The sequence below is a fragment of the Neophocaena asiaeorientalis genome, unplaced genomic scaffold (assembly GCF_003031525.2).
Source record: "Neophocaena asiaeorientalis asiaeorientalis breed wild unplaced genomic scaffold, Neophocaena_asiaeorientalis_V1.1 scaffold138, whole genome shotgun sequence".
Taxonomy (NCBI): Eukaryota; Metazoa; Chordata; class Mammalia; order Artiodactyla; family Phocoenidae; genus Neophocaena; species Neophocaena asiaeorientalis.
The window spans coordinates 180621-207822 of NW_020172632.1; the positions used below are offsets into that span (position 1 = coordinate 180621).

Sequence of the window (27202 nt, forward strand, 5' to 3'; positions counted from 1 at the left end):
GTGGCGATGACAATTCCATTACTTAAAAATTTACTCCAATGAAAGCTATAAGTGGATTTTAAAAATATTTATTAAAATAACCGAAGCCCCAGACGTTGCCAATGGGAACAAAGGTAAACACAGAGAATCACCATCAGTGACACTTCTATATCTTGATTTTAACCTGAAAGGGCAATGTAACAGGGAGGTGTACACTAACTGGTGCCTAGCTCCAGTGGGGAACAGCAGAGAGCATCATGTTGCCATACTTTGGCTGGCTAAGTATAAATTGTTTCATCAGATTATTACCTTAGAAGGCCCCAGCTGGGTATTTAGAGACCCAAAGTCCATTTCTCTCCAGTTTACATATCAAATTTTGATATAAGGCAACGACGTCTTAATTTAACTTCAGCAGAAGAGCTTTCTCTCTCAAGTGAATGAGGACTTTTTCATTTACATTCAGAAATAACAATTTAAAACTTATTTTTTAAGAAGGTGAGGAAAGGAAGCAACTACTGATGCACTAAACAAGTTGGATGGATCTCAAGGATATTATGCTGAGTGAAAACCAACTTCAAGAAATTACACACTATGATTCCATTTATATTAGCATTCTCAAAATGACAAAACTTCAGTGATAGAGAACAGATCATTGGTTGTCAGGAGTTAGTGTTGGAGGGAGGCTGTATTTTAAAGGAGTAGAACTAGGGAGTTTCTTTGTGATGATGGGACAGTTCTGTATGCTGATTGTAGTGGTGGTTATGCAAATCTATAAGTGATAAATTTTCATAGTTATACACCAAAAAGTAAATAAATGAGTGCAGCAACTTGTGAAACCTGAAGTCTGTGGTTTAGTTACGAATATTGTACCCAATGTCAATTGCTTGGTTTTGATCATTTACTATGGTTATATAAGATATTATCATTGGGGGTTGCTGGATAAAGGGTACACCTGAACACTCTGTATCATTTTTGTAATTTTTGGGGAGTCTAAAAAGTTTTTTTTTTAAAAGTGGAGAAGGATATGCTACAGCAGAGGACAAAGGAAAGGAGTCCATCTAGACATTTTTATTAAGTTCCATTAAAAAATATTAAAACATCTGAAAAACTCACAAAGTTTATAAAACACACTCATACTCAGTAATTTTCTTATTATGTGATAGCTAGTGCTATATGTTGAAAATGTTACATTAACACCAACCCACAAGAGTGCAAAAGTTTTACTTCCACAGTATTTAACAAATATGCATCTTAAGACAACATCTATACTCCTTGTATAAAAGATCTTAAGTTACTTTTAAAAATAAAACTTTCCCCTTAAATTCAATAGGGGTTGATTTAGCTAATTTACTCAGGGTCATGATAACTTTATATTCTTTTGGTGATACTGGGTAGATGCAAAATGCTAGGAAAACAGACTCACTTTTCAAAATGTACAGTATAAAAGAGCAATTCAGATTCATAGTTGGATAGCATCTGCTTATCTAAATTTGTTGAAATAACTGATCTTAGGATTTGTTTAAAAAAAAAAAAATCCAGTGATGCTGAACGCCACTATTTGAACAAAGGGCATTTAGCCCTCCTAATAGCCAGCCATCTCATAGACAATCAGGTCACTTGTTCAGCTCTTTGCCATCAGCTGCTACCAAGAAAGAGTGATCCCTAGAATGACTAGGAATTCCAAAACTATCAAAAGGCTCTGGCTTCCATAAGTATCTTCAGGAGACATCCCATCCTCATATCAGGAGGGCGGGGGAATTAAAAGTTTAAAATAATTTTGGCAACTGTCTGAGACGCTTCACGTCTAAGAAGGTGCCTACTGAATTCATACTATTCATTTGCTTTAAAGTGTCAGAAGGTTTCAAGCTTTCAGGAAAAATCGGAGTGTCCCTTACATTTTCTTTCTCAGGATGTTGGATGAACTCTGCTTTTCCAGTTCGGAGTTTCACTGCAGGACTTGATTTAAGGTTCTTTAACAAGAAATCTGGGTTTTCATTCAACTGTGGTGTTGCTTTTGGCTGAACAACTTCATTTGTAATATTTCTCAATACTGGCATATCTGTGTGGGTGCCCATGGAGTCACAGTTACAACAAGTAGTTACCTCACAAGCATTGCTAGAAGGCTCTTTCTGACAATCAAGTTGTTCAGCTATGCATGTAAGGTTTTGATTCACTAAGTGTTCACTCTTGGTATCTGTATTGTTTGGAGGCTCCTCTTCATCTTCACTATTGTCATTGCTTTGAATCAGTCCATATCTCTTCATGTATTTTTTGGTGGCAAATGACATGTTGTTTGGTGAAATTAAACTAAGGCCCACTGTGTTTCTGTCTGTATTAATATGTAGAAGACTAAAAGATGAGTCACAGTTATTTTGGTTTGATCGAGTGAGAGACAGTTGTGACAGCTGATTTTCATTTAAATATTTCAGAGCTATAGCATTTGCCTCCATGCTCAAATCCACACCGTTGGGGCTTAAGCCACTCATGCCAACGTTAGCAAATGACATGCAGTTTAATCCAGAGATCACTGCTTCAGGGCTGATGCATGCCAACACACTGAAAGACAGAACAGAGCAGGCCATCATTTATCTTATTTTGAGTACTAAACAGTGTAATTGTAAATATGTTCCATTCTATGAAGGTAACAGTAAGTCTTCAGCTTTAAGCTTGATGGTGCTTTTTATCTGAGAGCTCAGACATCTAAGTCTTGATGATCCAGATACATTCAAGGGGTAACTATGATAACCTAGAAGGTAATCCATGATGCAAAGACTGAAAGTGGAACACAAATTAATTTTCCTAAATTTATATCAGTTATGGTTTTAAGACCAAATATAAGACCCCAAAATGTAAAGCTTTTTAATATTGGTAAAATAAAAATAAATAAAATCAAACAGAAAACACATCTGATAATATAACATTACAAGATTTGGTGAGTAGCTCAGAATGTTACATTGTTCATAGTTGAAGAGATTCCATTTGTAATGAATGAAAAATATCAACCAGTCTCTGGATATGGACATGTGTGCGTGTGTGTGTGTATACACCAATTTTCTTTTGTTAGATATAATCCTCACTCACTTTGGTTGGTTTAACTCATTAACAGTAATCAACTGACTTGCCTTTTCCTGTATATCACATATACAATAATAGCTGCTAATTTTTATTGATGCCTTATTATGTGCCAGGCACTCTGCTAAACATTCAGTGCCTTATTTAATTCTTGCAGAAACCTTTCTCTGGGAGGTTGTCCCTATCATGTATTTCAACCTTATTCTCCATTACAACAATTCACATTTCTCTTCCCCTACTTTTCTGTTTTCTCCTCGGCACTTATGGCTACCTATATATTTAACTCACAGTTCTTATTTATAGTCTAGCTCCCTCATGAAAATCCATGAGGGCAAGGGATTTTTTGTCTCCTTCCCCCACCACTGCAGTATCCTTGGTGCCTGGAACAGTGCCTCGCACAGGGTAGGCATTCAATAAATATTTACTGAATGAATAGGTATTATTATCTTTATTTTACAGTTGAGAAAACTAAGGAATAGAGATTTTAACTAATTTCCCTAAGTTGAACAGCTAGTAACTGGCAAGCTGAGCCCAGGTCTGCCTTACTCTCTGGGACTCTATAACCACTGTTTCACTACACTGTATTCAGCAATTTGTATTTTGCTATCAGAGTTTTTCTATTCCCTAAAAATCAGAGTCCTCTGTGTACTATTATATTATATATATAATACATATATAATATACAATATATTATTATTATATTCCAGTCAAACAATATGCTATGACTTTCCATACCATCCAACGAAGAAATTCAGCTGTTTTATACATGCCAGCCACTGCCTGCATCCCTACCCTCACAAAACCCAAATAACTATCAAGTATTTTTATTCTCAAAAGTACCTGAAATTCTGAAGAAACTATTTTCAACCATCAATATCCCCTAAAACCAGTGATGTCATTACCAAACAATGGAAGAATGTGCTTAATAATGCTGTTCTTTATAACTACCTTGGAATTCTTCCTCAACCTTCTTGGTATTTACTGCTTTGGAGACTGTCTTAATAAGATGGAAGAGATAGTACCAATCTATCTAGATATTATTCTTTTATGATATATTCATAGTGCTAATATCTTCTGAATATAAAGTCATTTTTCTACTTTCTTTGCCTATTTCCTCAAAATTATAAGCAATTTGCATATTAAATCAGACTTGTACATATTAAAAATATATATCTATAGATAATATTAATGTAAATAATATGAAGGCAAATAAAAACTTCTAATTCAAAATGTTAAATATTAAGAAAAAGTAGATCTAACTTGAATTAGATCTTTTTTTTAAAACCATTTTTAAAAATTGAAGTATAGCTAATTTACAATGTTGTGTTATTTTCAGGTGTACAGCAAAGTGATTCAGTTATTTATATATATATATTATTTTTCAGAGTCTTTTCCATTATAGGTTATCATAAGATATTGAATATAGTTGCCTGAGCTGTACAGTAGGTCCTTGTCGTTTATCTATTTTATATGCAGTAATATGTATACGTTAATCCCAAACTCCTAATTTATCTCCTCCCCCCAACCCCTTTGGTAACCATAAGTTTATTTTCTATGTCTGTGAGTCTATTTCTGTTTTATAAGTAAGTTCATTTCTATCATTTTTTTTAGATTCCACATATAGGTGATATCATACGACGTTTGTTTTTCTCTGTCTTACTTCACTTAATATGATAACCTCTAAGTCCATCCATGTTGCTACAAATGGCATTATTTCATTCTTTTTTTATGGCTGAGTAATAATAGATCTTTTATAGAACGGTTAAAAGATCCATATAAATCCATGAAAACAATCAATATCAGTTCAAAAGGTTCTTCAAGTTTCATTGTCTAACACAGCTAGCTAGTTTCGATTTGGGGTCTGGAGGAAACACCATTACTTTGAAAACAAAACAAATCAATAATACTCAGGACAAATGCATATAAACACTAGGGTTATTAAGATGAAAAGCAAAAGTAGGCCATCCCACTGATCAAATCCTAAAAGCCTTGATCACAGATATACTATATTAGAATCTCATTAGATATACAGTCACAAAAGGATGATGAGAGTCCATTTATGTTTAAATATGAGAGTCACATGCCATCAATTAAGGGAATTATTCCAGCTTACTTAAAGATGAAAACCAACCCTGACTACTGTCCTGTTTGAATCCCAATTAGTTACCTCCTACTTATCCTATATAGGGTTTTCAACTAGAGAAAACATACCATTTTCAAGTAGAGAGCAAGGAAATAACTAGAGAGACTGCTAAGGATCTGTTTTGAATTCAAAAGGTCACTCCAATTGGGAATATGCCTGTAGAGGCTGCTGCCAGTCCTCCATCTTCCCTACAATTTCTAGGTATGTCTGGGACCTTCTTTCATTGTTTTCCTGTTTTTGGACCTTCTTAATCTGCAGTGTTACGGAACAGGAAAACAGAAAGGAAATCTTCCTTCCCCTGTCTCAGCTACTCTTCTGGCTAGAAGATATGCTCCTGCAGTCCAGAACTGGAACGTGAAATAAGTTTTCACATAGCTACAATGACAAAGGTAGCTGGTTTATAGAACTAGGACAACAACAGGCATTACAAGGATTACAAAGATTACTTTTCTGGAATACCAAACTACAATTTATACACTATTTCTATAGGAAAAATGGGTCTTAAATTCTAAACAACTGCCTTATGAACTTTCAGCACACCAACTATATTATACCAATATCTGTTAAAAGATAACAACACAAGGCCATAAATACTGACAATAAGTATTACAGAGGAACTTATAAAAATAAGGCATTCATTGTAAACTTCAGTGATGACCCGAGTAGTTTGGATTTCCTTCCTTTATCAATCCATGAAGACCCACCAAATGTGGTAGAGGCAATGAGGATTCACAGATAAAACACAATCTTGCTGGAAAGGCTATCACAAGAACATGCTATATAATTTATTAGAAACAAGGTACTCTGAGAGTACAAAACATCAATATTCTGGTGAGAGGTCCCAGAAACATTGACAAAGGAGGTGACGTCTGAGTTCAGCTTTGAAGGATAAGGATTCTGGCAAGCAGAAAGATAAAAAAGAGCATCCCAGGTAAAACTAACAGCAAGGAACTTTGCAAATGCCAAAGATGGGTAAACTGGAATTTGGTAGTAGAGAGTGGTAGGAGATTATACTAAAAGAACTAAGTTCAAGACAAACTGTGAAACAACGTGAATTAATTAGGTAGGCTTTAGATAGTCTTATGCTTGGAATCTCCTCTCAGCCTAAGACTACTGACAACAAAATATGACTTATATGTGTTAGAGAAATAGTTTCAGTGCAGTTTCATTTTTAATCACAGTAATATAGAGAATCCATTAATAATGCATAAAATATAAATTAAAGATAATTTAAGAATTTTTGGTCTAATTTAGCACAGATCTTTAAAATGGTCAATTTTAATATAGGGTAATTATAATACAGTATGAAAATATGCTAGGTACCTCTCCTATGTGCTTCCATGATATACTATATCCTTCCTTTTCATAGCAGGTATCAGAGTATTTTATAATTGACTATTTATTTGTGCATCTTCTCCACTGAACTATAAGATCTATGAGGGGAAAGATGTCTTTCCTAGGTTATCTTGTATACCATGATATTTCTCATAGCTGGCTCACAGTAGCAGCTCATTATATATTTATTGAAGTAAAATGAGTAAAAGTATTGGTGAACTACTAACACATATAGCTGGTAGGAAGGTAAAAATCTTACTCTTTCAGAAAGCAATGTAGTGACGGCCTTAAAATTTTCCTACCATTTGACTTAGTCTTTCTACTTCTGAGACTCTAGTCTAAGGAAATAATCCTAAACCTAAAAAATGCAATCTTGGCAAAAGGATGTTTATCATAGCAATATTTAAAATAGTAAGACATTGAAAACAATTTGACTCAGTTCTGACAAGAGGGGAAGGGTTAAGTAAACAAATACTATGCCCTACTTACTGGTTTATTAGTTCCCCACTAAAGATGATGCTTAGAAGACGTTACAACAACTTTGAAAACATGATTATTTTCCAGTGTAAAACCAAAAACACTTTTTTGGGAGGGTATGTACAGTATGGTCAAAACACAAAGCAGCAAAATATACACCACCGTTAAGACCCCACCAAAAAATTAAACAAGCAATAAGCATAGAGCAAAATAGTAAAAAAACAAAACAAAACAAAAAACTATGGACTTTGGAGTTAGAAGAGTAAGTTTAAAATTACAGGTGTGGGGTCTTGAGTAAACTGGTACTTAATTTCCTCATCTATAACACATGTATAATAATAGTATCTATCACATAGATTATTGCAAGGATTAACTGAAATAATGTTGCATAAAACTTCAGCACAGTTCCTCATACATTATGAGCACTCAATAAATGGTTGCTGTCAAAATTATTTTAGAAAAATAAAAGGAAATACAAAAGCAAAATTTTTAATAATAAATGAAGTTGGTTGGTATGAATATGTTTTGTTTTGGTTTTTTTTGGCCTCGCGGCTTGTGGGATCTTAGCTCCCCGACCAGGGATCGAACCCAGGTCCTCAGCAGGGAAAGCACATAGTATTAACCACTGGACCACCAGGGAATTCCCCTGAATATGAGTTTTCCGTGTCTACTTTTCTAATTTTTCCAAGGTTTCCAAAATAAACATATTACTTTGACAATGGAAACAAAACAAATATCAAACTCTATTTCCAAAGCTCTACAATATTTTACACAATTTATAACATAAAATAAAGCTTTTTTTAAAAGTTTTCATCTGAAGATATAGCTATATCATTGTAAAATTTAGCCAGTTTACCCGTCTATGGAAATGATTAATTTAATATATTGTTTTGAACTGAAAACAATTTTTTTCACATCAGCTTTTACTTCCTTGAGAAAATCATCTTACATGAAACTAAAATCCTATCTATGAATGTATATCTATGGATTTTTCAACTCATATAGGTAATTGAATATTAAAAATGGGAATAGCCCACAATATTAAATGAAAACGTCTATTTTGTAATGGTAAGTAAAGAAAAATAAACAAAATTATATATATAGTAAAACAGCAACTTTGTTTCCTAATTTTCTTTGGGTGTTATTAGTTCAGATGACATTTTCTTCACTTTGTAAAATTCCAACCCCGAGCATGTACTATTTTCATAGCATAAATATATAATATAAACTGTCATTTAAATAAAGAGAAGAATGTGACTACTCCACACTGATACATCAAAAAGGCTTTACTTTCCATTTCATTATAGGCATTTAAAAACAGAATCAAGTTCATTATATACTGAAAATTTATTCATTTCAATGTTTCACACTTAAGAGATTAAAACAGGGTGGCCACTATGAAGAAATACATTACTTAGAAACTATTCCCGGGCTTCCCTGGTGGCGCAGTGGTTGAGAGTCTGCCTGCCGATGCAGGGGACATGGGTTCGTGCCCCGGTCTGGGAGGATCCCACATGGCGCGGAGCGGCTGGGCCCGTGAGCCATGGCCGCTGAGCCTGCGCGTCCGGAGCCTGTGCTCCACAACGGGAGAGGCCATGACAGTGAGAGGCCCGTGTACAGCAAAAACAAACAAACAAACAAACAAAAAAACTATTCCCTACAGGCAGCCATACCAAAACGTAAGGGCTCCACACAGATAACAGGGTGATTTATGCATTTTAACAGATGTATATAGCCTCTATCCCAAGAGTATTGAAATAAAACCTTCAGAAATGCTAGACTCATTCCTACACTGGTGGTAGGCGTATAAACTAGTAAAACTATTTTGGTGGGCAATGGCAACATCTACCAAAACTTCAGATGCACATATCCTTTGATCCTGCCTATTTCCAGGAATTTATCCTACAAAGACACTTGCACAAGTATATGTAGAATGATGTTCACTTAGCATTGTTTGAGATAAGAAATAAGAGATTCAGCCTCAAAGTCCAATAACAGAGAACTTGGGTTCACTATATTATAGTACATGGGCACAACAGAATATTATCCAGCTGTTTAAATGCATGAGAAAGAACTGCATATACCTATAAAGAAAAGTACCTAAGATATAACGTTAAGCAAAAACCCCAAATTGCAACACTTATCACACAGATACATACTTGAACATGCCTAGAGCATTTCTAGAAGAATACCAAAGAAACAGTTAAGAGAAATAACCTAGGAGGAGTCAGACTGAGGAGTCTGGGACGTGGGGGCTTTTGCATTCTATCTGATATTCTTGCATGTTATTTGATATTTTTTTTAAATCATGAAATTGTATTATTTTTATAACTAGAAAATGACATCAAAAATAATTAATAGAAAGCACACTAGCCTTAATAACATAATTTCCAGATTTTATCCTCTTTAAAACAAGTATGTGTTGAGGTGATCTTTGATGAAGAGGAATCTAAACAGAGGAACATGGCCAGTTGGAACTGGTGAGCAATAAGTAAGGTTCATATAACTATATTCTTCAAAACACATTTCTACAAAAAGGAATTTTTTTTAAAGGAAATAATCTTTTTTTAAAATTTATTTATTTTTGGCTGCGTTGGGTCTTCGTTGCTACGTGCAGGCTTTCTCTCTAGTTGCGGCGAGAGGGGGCTACTCTGTGTTGTGGTGCGTGGGCTTCTCATTGCAGTGGCTTCTCTTGTTGCAGAGCATGGGCTCTAGGCGTGCAGGCTTCGGTAGTTGTAGCACACAGGCTCAGTAGTTGTGGCTCGTGGGCTCTAGAGCGCAGGCTCAGTAGTTGTGGTGCACGGGCTTAGCTGCTCCGCGGCATGTGGGATCTTCCCGGTCCAGGGCTCGAAGCTGTGTCCCCTGCATTGGCAGGCGGATTCTTAACCACTGCGCCACCAGGGGAGTCGCACAAAAAGGAATGTTTTTGCCTTTTAGATGGCACAACTGCATTAACTGTACATCCAGTAGCTGGCGCAGACTCCATCACCTCCAGGAAAACTTTTCCAGACATCAAAAATGAGCAAAAGCTCATTTCTCTTTCTATAAGACTCCCAGAGCATATTGTTGGCCAATATCCCTCAAATTACTTAGGTATATAACCTTCTCCTCTACTAGAAAAATCTAAAGGGTAGAAACAATCTCTTATATTCATCATATAGTAGACCCTGAAAAAAGGATAAGCCAATTGAATTGAGTGGCAAGCTTATACCTTTTTTCATGAGACAGCTGCAATACATTTAAATTTTTCTTTATCTTTTAAAACAAATTTTAAAGTTACCTGGCATGATCCACTTTATGTACATTTTTCTTCATTTTAGTAGGAGAATCAATTTTTACTCCAAGGCTTCTTAGTTGCTTAAGGGTTGCATTAAGAACACAATCTTTGTCCACTGGTTCTGAATCATGGTTTTTTTTTTTAGTATGGTAAACATTCTGCATTCTGGTGCATTCGTGACTGATGATTACTGCTTTGGTAGATGGCTGCTCAGTTTCCTTGTGGGAGTTATTCAATAGGTGGTTCCCTTGACCCTGATGAAAAAAGAAAAAGGACATATTTGAAAAATCACTATTAACAGTCTTAGGAAACAAAAATGCAAATAATAGTGGTAAGTAATGCCAGAGAAGAGCAAAATATTATCCTGCTAAATTCTACAAAATATCAAATACATTTGCCAAGTTTTATGGAGTTTTTATAAAAGAAGCCCATCTTAATGAATGAATGATTTCATCAGATCCTACAGAAAACTTAGAATGTTTGTTCAGAATTTGTTCATTTTAAAACCAAAAGATTTAAAATCATTTGAGTAACATTTCAAGTATTTTTAAGGATTTATAGTAAATTCTTTACAAACAAAAGTTTAAAATCATGCCTTCATTTGAAAAATGATAATGTTTCAGAGTTATAAGTTTGATCTTTATGTTACTTTGAGAATTTGACTCCTCTCTTTTCTCGCTTTGAATGAGAATGACCTGTGATCCTATCTCTGCCTTCCTGACATTAAATCATATTTCATTCCCTTGAGCACACGGCTGCTAGCACCAGTCTAGGACCTAGCAGGCAAATAACAAATATGTGTTAACTCATGAATACTTAGGGCCCTATGACGTATGTTTAATTAGCCTTCAATTATAAATGGAGAAATCAAATGTTCCAAAGTCTACAATTGGTAAGTGACAGCCACGGTCATTCGACCTTCAAGTCCCAGTTTACATTCTAGCTTTTCCAAGATGACTATTTCCTCCAACCAGAATTACCCCTTTTTATTGTGTATTGCCTTTGCTTACAGCACTTCTCAGCCTGTCCTATAGTTATTTGTTACTGGTATCCATGGGCTATTTCCCATAGGTCTTCAAAGGCAGAGATGGTCATATTCATCTGTATATTATCCACTTAGTTCATTTTCTTACACTAAGCTAAGTATTCAATAAAAATCTGCTTATCTGAACTAAAGTCAGTAAATATTATCATAAATATTCTACTACTTTCCGATTTTCAAGTTTCCTGCAAACTCTCGCTTATTTTTCTGGTACTAACTTTAGTTTGAATTTGGCATAATGTCAACATACTTTTAAAACAAGACATTTTTTTCCTGGCTATCTAAGTATCTGATGACTGGCATGCTTACAATGAGTTACTGAATTTAGGTTATCATAATTTATGAAAAGCTAAAAGAAATAAGTGACATATCATTAATTTGGGGAAAAACTTTTTATATCAAGGTCCCAATCAGTTTAAGGATAGGAAAGGCTTAACTCACATACCCCAGACTAAATAACCATCACGCAAAAGATGAAATGCTTTACATTTTCTTACCAACACATCCTGGAATCGTTTCTGGTTATCAGATGGTTGATGAGGCAAGGGTTGCATTACTTGCTCAGTTTTGGGTTCCCCTGATGTTACAGAGCTATTAGTGGCGCCCTCTGTTGGTCCACTTTGGAAGCACATGCTTACACTCTCCGCCAGCAGAGGATTTGGAAAGAATACAGGCACATCAGGTTCTTTTCTCACAAGTGGAGAAGAGCTGCTTGAAAGGACATACATATATAAAGTAAGTGTTAGTTATCAAGGTATCTTTAATGTATATTTGAAGTGCAGTAACTTTGGGAGAACGGGGTAAGACTTGGCAGCATTCTGGTTTGTACCGTCAGCTCTCAGTGGTACTAGATAAGCATTTCATCTTGATTGGCTGTATATAAATGGTTAAGATGGTAAATTCTATGTTATTTTGTTTTACAACAACAACAAAAAAAACAAGCAAAAACCTTAAAAGGTTTATTAAAACAAACACAATTCCTTATACTGTCAGTCAAAGCTCTCTGAAATTTGGTAGTCAACTTGGCTTTTCAGCCAATCTCTTTCAATGCGTTTTATTTTATATTCTGAACAAGCTGGATTACTAACAGTACTCTGAATTCTGCCCATAAATTTTGTCTACAACAGAACAGTTCTCAATCTTGGCTACACATCAATATCACTTGTAAAGTTTTAAAAAATACAACTGTTTGGACTTCTCCCTTCAGAGATTCTGAAGTGGTGAAGGGCCCCAATTTACCTGTATTTTCAAGTGCCACTGAGCCAAGACTTACTGTTCTAATGCCTTTAAATTGGCACACTCTCACCAAAATCCTGTCTACTGCTCGAGGGACATTTTAAAACTTTGCTTCCTCTATGATGTTCTAAAACCTTAACTGGGTATGTCCTCTTGCTTCTTTCAACCCCCATTAGCACTTCCTTTTATCTCTTAGGTCACATATATTCTCATTTATAATATAGTTTGTTCATTGTGTCTGGGGCAAATTTCTTAATCTCTCTGGGCCTCAGTTTCCTCATTCATCAAATGCGAAAAATGATATCCACCTCCCTGGGTTGAAAAACATGAGACAGGATTAAAGGAGATACAAAGTACCTAGCATAGTACCAGATAAACATAGTGGGTGGTCCATAACTGCTAGTTCTCTTCATCTCCTGCTGCTATCCCCTTGCTTCCTAAATATCACATTGAACCTTTATCTTCAACCATGTTAACTAATTTCACTTTAGTGAAAATACCAAAACGCAAATGTAGAAGCAGAAATCCAGCCTTTAGAGATTTTATGGCTTTTTGGGAAAGTACTTGTACTGAGCAGGATTTTTATCATGCAGACATTTGCAAAAGCACTTTATAAGGAGAGTCCATGTCAGTTACTGAGTTTGCCTTATTCTACCTTTAGCTAAATGATGACAATAATTAGGTACTAATTCTGGTACTATTCTATGTGTTTTAAATACATTAACTCATCTAATCTTTACAACAATGCTGATAGGTACTACTTTCACCGTCTCCATTTATAGACAGGAAAACAGAGTCATCCAGACATTATGAGACCTGCCCATGGTCACACTGCTGTTATTCAAATCCAGGCAGTTTGGCACCATGCTCTTAATCACTCTACTATATTGCATTTTCAAGAATTTAAAAATATGTGTCTTGGTGTCTAACCTATCAAACAAAAATAAAAGCTAAAAAAGAAGACAAGAACCAAAACATTAAAGATTTCAAATTAAAAAAAATTGTTTAAAGATGATTCTAATATGGCAAGTATTAGTAGGTATGTCCAAAGCACGACTTCTTAAAAAAAAAAAGCAAGCTTGTGTCAAAAGAAATATCATCTACCACTCTCCCCTGGGAAAAAGCAGCCAATTACCATATATGCTGCAAGCCAAAAACTTTATCTGTCACAAACTGCTTTAACATTAGACTGATTCAGCAAGACATCCAAAGAGGGCAGGGAACCCAAGTGGCCAGGTGCCATGTATGAATACTTAGCACTGGGAACCACAGCATGAATCAGACCAGATGTTTGGGAAGAATCTCCTAAAGAAGCACCCAAACCACCACATACAACACTGGAGATACTATTTAATCCAAGTCATATATTATGCTGAACAAAGATCAGATTTACATCTGTTATATGTTGGAATCAACAGAGTTAGTTAATTGCCCTGAAAAAGCAATTAACTGCATTCTATCAATGAACTCAGATCTGTTTCTGAAGTTAAAAACCACAATGGCTTGGAGATTTTTTTTTTGATGTGGATCATTTTTAAAGTCTTTGTTGAATTTGTTACAACATTGCTTCTGTTTTATGTTTTGTTTTTTTGTCCAAGAGGCATGTGGGCTCTTAGCTCCCCAACCAGGGATCAAACCCACACTCCCTACATTGGAAGGCAAAGTCTTAACAAGTGGACTGTCAGGGAAGTCCCTGGATTGGAGACTTTTTAAAGTTCTGACTTAAAAACTATTTCAGGGGTAAAACCTCCTAATTCCTGATAGTCTACAGTTTACAGAAGTTAGGGAGAATAAATAAGGATAACCACAGTTCATGCCTCTTTGTTCTCAGTTTCTATAATTATTCCAAATAAAATGTGGACTTATTTTGGGGCTCACCCCAAATTGCTCTTCCTATCACTGAACGTTTATGAAGGAGCTAACATGGGGAACCAGACACTGGGTCAAGTCCTAAAGATATAGAAATGAGTAGGATCCCTATCCTGTAGGAATTCAGTCTAGTCGGGGAGACACATATACAGATCTTTTTAATACACTTGTGGTACATACTATGAGTACTTAATTGAATTGTAAGGTTAAGACATATACTCTACTGAGCAAAGCAGATAAATATTTCTAGTTTTCTGGAGGGGTGTATTTATTGTTTTAATCATTATTGTAACCAGAATAATTTAAAATGTCAAATATTATCAAAAGGCTTATAATTTTAAAAAGTAATCAACTGCCTGCCCCATGCCCCCCCCACCACTGAATTCACCTCTTTTAAAACTGTTTCATGTGATATTACCCTGTAGTGTTTTAACTTACATTATTGCTCTACCTTTAACATTTATTCTACACCTGATCCCTTCCACCACAGTCAATTCCAAGGCACCTTCACCTCACTTGGTCTTTAGTCTATTAACGAGTCTCCCTACTTCCACTCTTAATCCTCATCAGTTCACTTGCCACAAAACAGCTAGAATGGCCTTTAAAAAATGAAAATCAGATCATACCAGCCCATTATTTAAAATCCTCCCTGGTTCTAACGAACACAAAATAAATTCAGAACTCCTTTTTACAACCTACAAAGCCCTACATAATTTGGTTCCTGCCTGTTATCTCTGACCATATTTCCTGTGCTCTCTCAGTCACTAAGTTCAGCCACAATGGCTTTCCTGCTTGTTTCTGGAACTCTCAAGCTCAGGCACACCTCAGGATCTACACTTGCCATTTCCTCCACCTGGAACACTCTTTGCCAGATATTGTCATGGTTGGCTTCTTCTCATCATTCAAGCCACTGCTCAAATGTTACCCCCTCAGGGAAGGCTTCTTTCACCACCCTACTTAATAATGCTCCCTCACTCCCATGCCACTATCCCAGTTACACTCCACTTGGTCACCCTGGTTTATTTTCTTCAGGCAGTTGTCATTATATGATTTCCTGCCGATGTAGTTACTGTTTGTCTCTACAACTCATGGAAATTCCATGATGTCAGGAGCTTTGTCTGACCTACAGCTCAATCTCTAGGGCCTAGTTCTGTGGCAGCACATACCAGAAACTCAAAGAATATTTGTTGAATTTATTTCCAAATTTGCTAAGGATCTAAATTACTTCACAATCCTTATCTTTTTTTAATGAAAATTTCATAATGAAAAATTTCAGACACAAGAGGGAATAGTTTAACAAATCACTATGTACCATCACTTTTTAAAATTACCTACTCAGTCTACCTTACTTCAACTATACCCCTAGCCATTTCATCCCCACCAGCTTATTCTGAAGTATATCTCAGGTAACAGGTTGTATCTCTCAGAAATAAAGACTTAGCTATACATATATAATTGCAATATGGTAAATCTTTAAAAATTTACAAAATTCAGGACCCCAGCTCCAACTGGGATCTAGTGTTATCAGAATCTCTACAGTGAGGCCTGAGCATACATATTTTTGAAATTTTCTTCAAATGTTCTGATTCAGCCAGACTGTTTTACACATCCAATGAGCGACATCTGGGAATGGTTCTAGAAGGCTCAGAATTATCTGTTACAGGGAATTCCCTGATGGTCCAGTGGTTAGGACTCCTCGATTCCACTGAAGGGGACACAGGTTCAATCCCTGGTCAGGGAACTAAGATCCCGCATGCCACGCAATGCGGCCAAAAAAGAAAATTCAAAAAAAAGAGAAAAGAATTGTCTGTTACATAGGAATCACATTAGGAAAGACACCAATGAAAATACTTTTAGAAAACAAACAGTTTCTGAGTTAGAGTACCAGAAGAATATTAGAATTTAAAAAGAAAAAAAGAGGTAAGATGAATACTGAATCAAAGAGATCTTACTTGGATATAGAAAGTTGCTGATTAAATTCTTCCACAGCAGTGTTGCTCTCTTCAAAACTGGGAATATCAACAGCTTTTAATGAAGATGCACTACCAGGAGTACTTGTGACTTCATTATTAATATCGACAGAAAAATTCATGTCCTCACTGGAAATCTTGGTATCATCTTGTCTCAGCTGAGATTCAGGCTCTTGATCATCACCTGCCGCATTCCAAAACAAGCTGGCACCTAGACGTTAGATGATTTAACAGATACTGAAACAAACATTCACTTATAAAAATAATTCTCTGACAAACCTTTGTTAAGTAACACTAGCTATATTAGTTTAACACAATTACCCAGAACTCTTTTCAGATTATATTTTCTCAGAAATGCCATGAAGAGGTAAGTGAAAGGTGAAAAGAGAGAAAACTGGGGTACAAAGGGAAAGAGGACATTCTGGGCCCTACCTCTTCAAGAGGTGTGGCTCTCAAATGATGTGTTTTACCTATCAAGGTTCTAAATACGATTTGGGGTGTATATGTGTTTTGAAAACTGCTGTTCTGAAAAACAGGAGAAAAGATATAAAATGCAAATCCCTAGGCTCTCTGATTTTGATTCTTAAATACAATATTTATGATACTATATTAGAGATGTATCAGACATACATAATATCAGGCGAGTATTTAAAAATCAAATGTCGGGACTTCCCTGGTGGCACAGTGGTTAAGAATCCACCTGCCAATGTAGGGGACACGGGTTTAAGCCCTGGTCCGGGAAGATCCCACATGCTGCGGAGCAACTAAGCCTGTGCGCCACAACTACTGATCCTGCGTGCCACAACTACTGAAGCTCGCGCGCCTAGAGCCCGTGCTCCACAACAAGAGAAACCACCGCAATGAGAAGCCTGCACACCGCAATGAAGAGTAGCCCCCACTCGCCGAAGCTAGAGAAAGCCCGCGTGCTGCAACAAAGACCCAACACAGCCAAAAATAAATTTTTTAAAAAAAGGCCTTCTATTTTGCTTACCAAATGAAGTAGACATGGCTTTGTGAAATATGCAGTAAAGCCTCTCCATGACATAGTAATGTGTAGAGTACTAGACAACTCAGAACTCTGTGTTTTCCCACTGAGCCCTATTTTCTCTACCATCTGTTCTGCCATCTCTCAATTCCACCAACTAAGATTCTACATTCCCTTCAAAGCCCAGAATCAATAACACTGCATAGATGAAACCTTCCCTGATCCCTCAAAACCACAGATGACTTCTCTCATTAGAACTGGGGGTTCATCTTGAGAAAGCAGCAAAAACAAACAATATATTATGTTATATGGTTTCCAATCTGTTTTCAGGTATAGTTTTCAGAAAGAGTAAAATTACACAAAGACTTAAGTTATACTCTCATCACCTTGGTTTTGACATTATGTGTACCATGTACAAATTTAAAAAATGAAATTACCTGTGCTTACAGCAATGCTTACACTTTTTCTCATGTGCAAAGCAGGGGGAGACTGTGCTTCCATGGAAACCAACTCCGTTTGTCTGGCAGCTTGCACTGTGTCTTCAACAGTGGTTGTCTTAGGGGAACAGGGCTGCAGAGACTGTGCTTCCAACAAACGCTGAATCTGTATCAATTAAAAACATACTTTACACTGACAGTGAAGTAATCAACCAAACTGGCATAAGAGTTTAAAAATGAATTACAAAGTGACCCCGTTATAAATAACTGACTTTTAACTATATTTTCTCACATTTCAACTACATTATACCATAAAACTTACTCAATGTCGAAAATCATTGTCATTAGTTATTAAGAACTTAAGTGGGCTATCTATAAATTTAAAAATAAAAACATACAGGTGTTTAGATTAGCATTCATAAATTGACACTCACATAGAAAAGCCTTAATGTTAACACTTCAAACATTTTATGCCTATTTCACTTACAAACCAAAAGTAAGATAGGAGGCATACTCTAACTCCATATACCAAATTTGAACAATTTTTTACAGAAGATTCATCTTATAAAAGTTAACCAGAATTGCCCGCATTTGGTCATGCTGAAACTGGAAATATTAATAACAGTCTCTAACACTGAATGCTTCCTGTTTACAAGACACTACAATAAGAGCTCTTATGTATGATTTTTACAATGACCCCATGAAGAATGTACTACTATTAAGCACACTTTACACAGAAAAAAACTTGAGGCACTAAAAATAAAGTTACTTGCCCAGATCACATAACTAACAAGTAGCAAAGCTGAAGTTCAAACACCAAAAGCTTCCCCTCCTCCTTTTAAAATTGAGATGTGATTCACATACAATAAAACTTATCCCTTTGAAGTATACAATTCCATCGTTTTTAGGATATTCACAAAGTCTGCATCCATCACCACCATCTAACTCTACAATATTTTCATCAACCCCCGAAAAATCTCTGTACCCACTAGCTGTCACTCTCCATGGCCCCAGAACCTAGCCTTTGGCAGCAACTAATCTACTTTCTGTCTCTGTAGATTTGCCTATTCTGGACATTTGATATAAATGAAACCAAACAATATGTGGCCTTACATCTTGCTTCTTTCACTTAGCATAACGTTTTCAAAGTTCATCTGTGCTGTAGTACCTATCAGTACTTCATTCCTTTTGATGACTGAAATATTCCATTGTATAGATAATGTCACACTGTGTTCATCTATTCATCAGTTGATGGACTTTGGATTATTTCATCCTTGGCTATTATAAATAATGTTGCTATGAACATGTGTATATAAGTTTTTGTGTGAACATATTTTTTCATTTCACCTGGATATACACCTAGGAGTGGAAAAGCCTCCCTTTTTAAACACTGTAATTTTCTATTTCCCTGTAAGTTATACTGTTGTGTTCAACTCATTAACTTTAGTAGATTAACTTTATTAATATAGGAAAATAAGTATTATCAATAATTGTTGAGATCAATAGAAATACGACCTGCATTAATAATACAAAGTGGCATATGTACTTATAGTGGTTTGGAGCGTGGGCTTTAGTGTCATGAGGATATAAGTTTAAATCCTACTCTGTTACCTTTTGGAAAAGCTATTTAGCTACTATGAGCTTCAACATTACCTAAAACTAAGGTTGTTATGAGGACTAAGAGATAAACAAAATAACTGTAATTTGTTGAGTGTTGACTATAGCCTCATCCTACAGTAAGCACTTTATCTAGACAGACAGGTGTGTGTGTGTGTGAATATATATACATATACATATAAATTCATTTAACCATCAAATCTACATATAATACCAATCACTGCCCTCAATTTACAGCTGAGAAAAGTGAGGTTTAGAGAGACTGCCTAGGAAGTACTCGATAAGAGATTTATTATAAAGCTATAGAGATTAAACTGAATGGTAATAGTGCTGGAATAGACAGGCAGATCAATGGGGAACACAGTACAGAAACAGATACAAACACATGATACTTTAATTAGACAATAAAAAATGCATTTCTAAATCATTAACAAAAAGATATATTACTCAGTAAATATATGGAGTCAGTCATCTAAGGATTAAAAATAAAAAAATCTTTTATCTCATATACCAAAATAAAGCAACAAATATAATCCTGGGGGCGTGGTGGTAATGAAGACTAAATTTTTTATGATCTTAAAGGGAAGAGGCTCTTCTAAACATAATACAAAACCCAAAAAGAAAATGACTGATAAATCTAATTATGTCTAAGCTGGAATATTCTGTACAAATGATTAAAACACAAAACACTTAAGACAAACTGTAAGAAATACCACATACAGATGATAAAGAACCAATTTCCTTAATATACAATAAGCTCTTATAAATTGATTAGAAAAGGACTTAATAGAAAAATGGGTAAATAGCAGAGACTTTATAGTAAGAAAATACAAATGGCCAATAAACAATAAAATGATCACTCATAATAATACAATGCAAATCAGAAGTTTCTATTAATAAAGACTGATAACAATTTAAGAGTAGATATGTCCAGTATTAGAGACATGGGAAAATTTTTGAAGTATTAAATTGGTATAGCCTTTCTGGTGGCCTTTTTCACTCATTCAAGTTACAAAATATGTATTAAACAACTGTTTTTTTTTTTGCAGTACGCGGGCCTCTCACTGTTGTGGCCTCTCCCGTTGCGGAGCACAGGCTCTGGACACGCAGGCTCAGCGGCCATGGCTCACGGGCCCAGCCGCTCTGCGGCATGTGGGATCTTCCCGAACCGGGGCATGAACCCGTGTCCCCCGCATCGGCAGGCGGACTCTCAACCACTGCGCCACCAGGGAAGCCCTAAACAACTGTTTTAAGTGAAGTACTATTCAAGGTGCTAAAGAATACAGTGATGAATCTTTTAAAGAATACAGTGATGAAGCTCCCTGCCTAGAGCTCCCTAGAGACAAAAAACTAACACATGTAATTAAGGCCTGACTGAATGATGAGAAAGAGCTAGCCATTAGTAGAATTAGAAGAATGTTTCAGGCAAAGGGGACTAGAAGCTTAAGCACATAAAGTGGAAAGATGTTTGTGTTTTTGAAGAACAAAAAGCATACCACTGCAGCTGAAGTGTAGTCAACATGGAAGACAGTGGCAAGAGATGAGCGAGGAGAGGGAGACAGAAGATGAACCCAAAGGGTTTTGAGGGTCAAGGTAAGAAATTTTGATTTTATTTTAATTGCAATGGAAAACCATTGTGTTTTAAGCAGGATCCCTATGATCTGACTTGGGCTTTAAAAAGATGGCTCTCATGTTTCCAACTGCAGGAAAACATGAGGGAACAGTACTGGAAGCAGCATGTATGGAGAAGAGAAAATGATGGTTTGAATTAGAGTGGTAGCAGGAAAGATGGTAAAGAATAGTTAAGTTCAGGATACAGCTAGAAAAGTAAAAGCCTTGGTTTTTATGCATAGGATTTTGGCCTGAGCAGCAGGATGAGAAGTGATGTCATTAACTGAGATAATAACGATAATGAAAATAATAATAATAGTTAACATTTACTGAGCACTATATGCCAGGCACTATTCTTGGCCCCTACCCAGTAACTCATTCAGCCCTTAGAACTCCATACACTTATGTATATTCCTCTTTTGTGGATGAGAAAACTTAAGTCAGACACATAAAGTAACTTGCCCAAGATTGTATAACTTATGTCACACCAAAATTGGATTAGAACCCAAGGAGCTCACTCTCTTTAACCACTACACCAAAATAAGACTTTGAATATTAGAAGAGGAGCAAGTTTGGGTACTGTTGAACATTTAAATGTGTGTTCCCTTTGACTTCAAAATTTTACTTCTAGAGATCTATGCCACAGTGGTACATGCATATATACAGAAGATACAAGTATAAGGGTGTTCACTGCTGCACTGTTTGCAAAAGCAGAAACTTCAAGCTGCTGAAATAATTGATGAGACCAATTAGACGATTTCTTGTACATAACAAGGGAAGCCTATGCAGAATAAGAAAGTTCTATAGAAACGTATATAGAAAATGTTATGATACTCTCAAAAAATTTAAATAGGGACTTCCCTGGCAGTCCAGTGGTTAAGACTTTGCCTTCCAATGTAGGGAGTGCAGGTTTGATCCCTGGTCAGGGAGCTAAGATTCCACATGCCTCGTGGCCAAAAAACCAAAACATAAAACAGAAGCAATACTGTAAGAAATTCAATAAAGACTTTAAAAATTGTCCACATCAAAAACATCTTAAAAAAAAAAAGTTAAATAAGATGTTACCTTAAAAAAGTTTTAAAAAATATGTTAGCAAAATACTATGTGAATTTATCATAGAAGCATTTTCTACATCATCTTTTGTGTTCTCCAAGTATGACTCATAATCTACACCAGAGCCAGTAGTCTATAATTTATATTTTAAGTATATAAATCCCAAGTATTAAGATTTCTAAATAGCTTAGAAGACCTTTTTAGCCGCTATTATCTTTTTTAAAAAAACAAGATCAAGGGCTTCCCTGGTGGCGCAGTGGTTGAGAGTCCGCCTGCCGATGCAGGGGATGTGGGTTCGTGCTCTGGTCCGGGAAGATCCCACATGCCGTGGAGCGGCTGGGCCCGTGAGCCATGGCCGCTGAGCCTGCACGTCGAGAGCCTGTGCTCCGCAATGGGAGAGGCCACAACAGTGAGAGGCCTGCGTACCGCAAAAAAAAAAGACCAGAAAGAAAGAAAAATTTCTTTTCAATGTGAAATATTTAGCCACATTAAAAATTCTGCCAAATGTTTATAATCTTTTGTTACATTTTACAATTTCAGAGGATATACCTGGGTTCAAAAAAACAGCAAAGCTGAATTTTTCTTGGGTGTCTTAATCTAAAGCATTTTAAAGCAGAATTTGAAAAATGTCATTATCTTGTTTTTGCAAAATGCGAACACTATGACCCCAATTTTATAAAAGACTTTTTTAAAAAAAATCACACATGTATATATGTCCATTTTACATATATTAGTATAGTTATAGGGTCATGGAAAAAACTATGAAAGTATCTACTTCAGGTTGTTTCCATTGGTACCAGGGGGAAAGGAAGGAGTGGGGGGTTTGCGGTAGGTATGTGGAAGAAGGGTGTCAGTTAGCAAAGAAAGAAAAAGACACAATACAATAAAGACTAAACTGTGCAAGCATATAATTAAAAGATTAAGAACTTTGTCATAAAGGCCTGAAGAAAGGAAGCATTTCAGAATAAAATGAGTAGAACAAGCCTAGTATAGATACACAGAGGAGGCACTACATGTACTCTGTAAGGGTACACTGGCTAAAGGTTAGTTTACACACTATAGGGTTGACAAACTACGGAGTATCAGAACCTACTGTGCAGGCTTTATATTTAGTTGTATATAAAGTTTAGTAAATTATACAGACTTCTCATTAGAGGCAAAAAGTGAAAGAAAAATACAATTATGTTGTAGGTTAGGATATGCACAAGACAGAGAAGAGAGGATTTGCTTTCTAGGCCTAGTTCTACTCCTAACTAGCAATGTGTCATTGGGTAAATTATTCTTTCTCTCTAATCCTCATTTTACTTACCTGTAAAACAACAGGGACTAGAATTCAGTTTCCAAGGTCTCTTCTAGTTCTGACATTCTACAATTCTACTCCATAAACTATAATTACTGAAGAGTTGCCAGTTATTTTTTCAAAACCCTATTAATACCAAGAATTTAACAGAAGAAAGCTAGCAAACCTGTGCCTGAAGTAGTCGCAGCTGTCTGTCTTGCTCTGTGACGAACCTGTACGCATCCGGAGATAGTCCCATCATTCCATTATCTGACCCAGTCTTGGGTGTGTGCATGCATACTGCACAAGGCCATGGGTTACATGAGTCCACGTGTGGAGGTAGTCTTGCCACAGGCGATGGTTCTACATTGCTGTGGGAAGAACAACCCCCCATGTTTCCCTGAGGTCTCAAGGCTACAGGACTACTTGAGGAACAGAATGCATTATGATCCTGAGCTGGACATCCACTTGGATGAAATAATGAATGTTTTTGAAGGGCTTCAGACTGGAGGTCTTGAGTGGATCCTACTGTATTCATTCCTTGCCAAGAATTTATTGGACTATATTGAATACGGCCATGATGCTGAAAACAATTGCAAACACTTGTGGAATAGTAAGATGGTGGTGGGGGAGTAGGTATCTGAAATTCCATTGGTCTTCCTGAATTATGGGGTGAAAAACCAAAATTGTGTGGGTGGGACTGTGGGGCAAAGGAAGACTGCCTGGAATTAAATGTGGAGGATCTTACAGGATACTCTTCTTTGTGTACATTTCCAGCAGAAACTGTTTGAAGCTTTTCAGATGCCTCAAGAGATGGTCCATTAAAAGAAGATGGTTTAACACTGCTCCTGATATGGGGGTTCCCTTTCTTACAGGTAGATGGCCGTCTTACTTTGCAGTGTCTCAAAGGAGCAGTGTCCTGGTTTAATTGATTTGGTAGCCCTCTCAAGGAAGGCTCTCCAGCTTCAACTTCTGGGCTGTGTTTCTCATCATAAAGCTGCGGCTGCAATGGCTCAAAGTGTTCAGAATGGTTAATCAATAAAGGAGGATTTTCATTATTCACCATTTCCAGTGGGTTAGGCACAGGGTTTGATTCTATGAAGTTGCCATCCAATACAAGTGAAAGTTCAGGAACTGATGGCTGGATCTTAGAAACCTGTAAGTGGGAAAGAAATTAAAGAGGAAAAAGTACCTTTTAGGATAATGATATATGCTTCATTTTCCTTTGATTAGTATTTTCCAAATTACATCCAGTTATTTATTAAAAAGTGTTTATTCTTTATTTAGACAGTTAACAAATATTTTCTGGGCATCCATGTGCTAGTACTAGAAATGCAACTGTGAACAAAATAAATAAGGTCCTTGCCCTCACAAACTTATTTAACAATGAAACTCCTTTCATTGGAACACTGATTAATGTTGCTTAGATCACAGAACACAATATGAGAAACTATGTTATAACAGACTTCTTTTTACCCTCTCTGAAAAAAAAATTATCAGACCTGATGCTTCAACACATCTAGTAAAGAATAATGTTTCTGCATCTTAAATAAGGGTCTTCCAATAAGTATTCAGAATATTCTACTAAGTGAAATTATTCACTGCTATTTTTACTGATACCAACTGAAAGAGTTGGAAGAGAGCCAAAAAGAATAAACAAAATACTAGCTGTGGCGAATTTGGTTATAATTTAATATTAATTTTAAAAAGCCTTTCTCATTCCTTTTTCTTCTAATAAGTAATTAAGACACAACAATTCTAAAATAACCCACTAGTTGGCCTCAATAAAAAAATTATGGCAGGTTATTAGCAATCTCCAAAAGGAAATAGAGTGTTTTCTCAGAATATGGTAATAAGAAACGATGTTGAGCTCTGGTTAATGTACAGAATGTTGAGTCTATATGGGTTAAAAGCACCAGATTCTGAAACTAAACCTCCTAAATCACTAGGTTTACCAAATCCCAAACTTCCTGAATTCCAGCTTTACTACTTAATAGTTATATAATCCTAGGTAGGTAACTTAACCAATCTGTTCCTCAGTTTTCTCTGGGAATAATAATTATATATACTTATTACAATATGTGCACATATTCATATATATTATTACATATAATAATTACATGTACCTGTGAGGAATATATATATATCTTTTTATATACAGTCAAAGCCATATACATATAGATAGCTATAGATATCTTAGAATGAACTTAAGGAAGTTTTAGGTAATATTATTGAGTGCTTTAACATGAAGAGACTTCTAGGTTTCTAATCACAAAGGTGAGTTCTAAGATCAGTGATACCTTCTGACTCACTGGATGAGGACTAGGAATTGGTCTTGGAGAAACATCTTCATCTTCAACACCAGAGTCATGATCACTTATTGGCATTTTCCCTGGAGGTAACTTTTGAGAAGACCTAAAGAACAGAGGGGAGAAAATATAAATCTTCAGTAATTTAGTTTTCATTTGTTCTTTCTTTCTGAAGCTGAATAAAGTCCTTTAATAAGCCACAATAGTATCTGGATCATTTAATTTAGTATCTGACAACCAAAAATTATTTTATTTTTTCAGGCCAGTGCCAGATGATCAGGAAAGCTGAGCCAGTCAGACTCATGCTTAATAATCTACCCTCTTCTCCTGATCATGGCAAGTTTAACCCAGTTATTCTTTTTTTTTAATTTATTTTTAATTGAAGTATAGTTGAATTACAATGTTGTTAATTACTGCTGTACATCAAAGTGACTCAGTTATCTATCTATCTATCTATCTATATATACACACACACACACACACACACACACACACGCACGTGCGGGCACACATACATTCTTTTCCATTATAGTTTATCACAGGATACTGAATGTATTTCCCTGTGCTATACACAGTAGGATCTTGTTGTTTATCCATTCTATATATACCAGTTTGCACTGATAATCCCAAGCTCCTAACCCAACCTTCTCCCGCCCCCCTCCCCCTTGGCAACAAGAAGTCTGTTCTCTACGTCCCTGATTTTGTTTCTGTTTCACAGGTAGGTTCATTTGTGTCATATTTTAGATTCCACATATAAGTGGCATCATATGGTATTTGTCTTTCTCTTTCTGACTTACTTCACTTAGTATGATTATCTCTAGTTGCATCCATAACCCAGTTAATCTTAATGTCATAATAAAGCAATAGTTACTGAGCATTTTCTGATTAACCACTTAGGGGAGTATAGAAATTAATAAGATACAGAGCTTGCCATCAAAAATTTATTATCTGATAAGAGAGATGTATACTCACTGTATTAAACATACTGCATTAAACACTGTGTTAGAAAGAAAAATCCAGTAAGGAATTACATTTTCCTATGTACTTATATCTGTGATGGTAAAAAACTCTGAGACATTAATTGAAATACCTCCTTCCATTTAGTCAGTTGAAGTTATTGTGTCACAGGTGCCATGTCCCAATAGAACACAGAAAAATTTTAAGTGCTGGTACTGAGTTTCAAAAGCTGAAATTAGAGTTTAAGACTAAAATTTGAAAGACTATACGCATCCAGTTTTTTTCCATCCTAAACTAAATAAAATCTCAGTAGATGAGGTAAGGAAGACAAAAGAAAAGCCAGAAGGAAGCTAAGAGAGCTTAGACATCAATGGAACTCCTAAGAAAGGGTCCTGTCTCCTTAGCAGGAGAACAACAGAAACCCCCAAGTAGATATGGAAGATTTGACAGCAGAATAGACCTTAGTCCCAAACCCTGATAGTCTGTAGAGGCAAACACAGAGTTCTTTCTGTGCCAAGGTGCTGCAAGGAAACAATCTTACAAAGCTCTCCTCC

At 36.0% G+C, this 27202-nt stretch overlaps 1 protein-coding gene across 1 annotated transcript in view; it reads right to left on the reverse strand.

Moving 5' to 3' along the window:
- Positions 1-1032: 1032 nt before the first annotated feature.
- Positions 1033-27202, reverse strand: part of STIL (STIL centriolar assembly protein) — a 54050-nt gene continuing 27880 nt past the window's right edge. Inside the window, exons 11-17 of the mRNA XM_024739221.1 lie at positions 25683-25797; positions 24446-24538; positions 17823-17988; positions 16383-16611; positions 11823-12036; positions 10287-10537; positions 1033-2535 (exon numbers count right to left, since the gene is read on the reverse strand). Of these exons, the coding sequence (XP_024594989.1) occupies positions 1746-2535; positions 10287-10537; positions 11823-12036; positions 16383-16611; positions 17823-17988; positions 24446-24538; positions 25683-25797 (1858 nt within the window). The 3' untranslated portion in view covers positions 1033-1745. The remainder of the gene's footprint in view (positions 2536-10286; positions 10538-11822; positions 12037-16382; positions 16612-17822; positions 17989-24445; positions 24539-25682; positions 25798-27202) is intronic.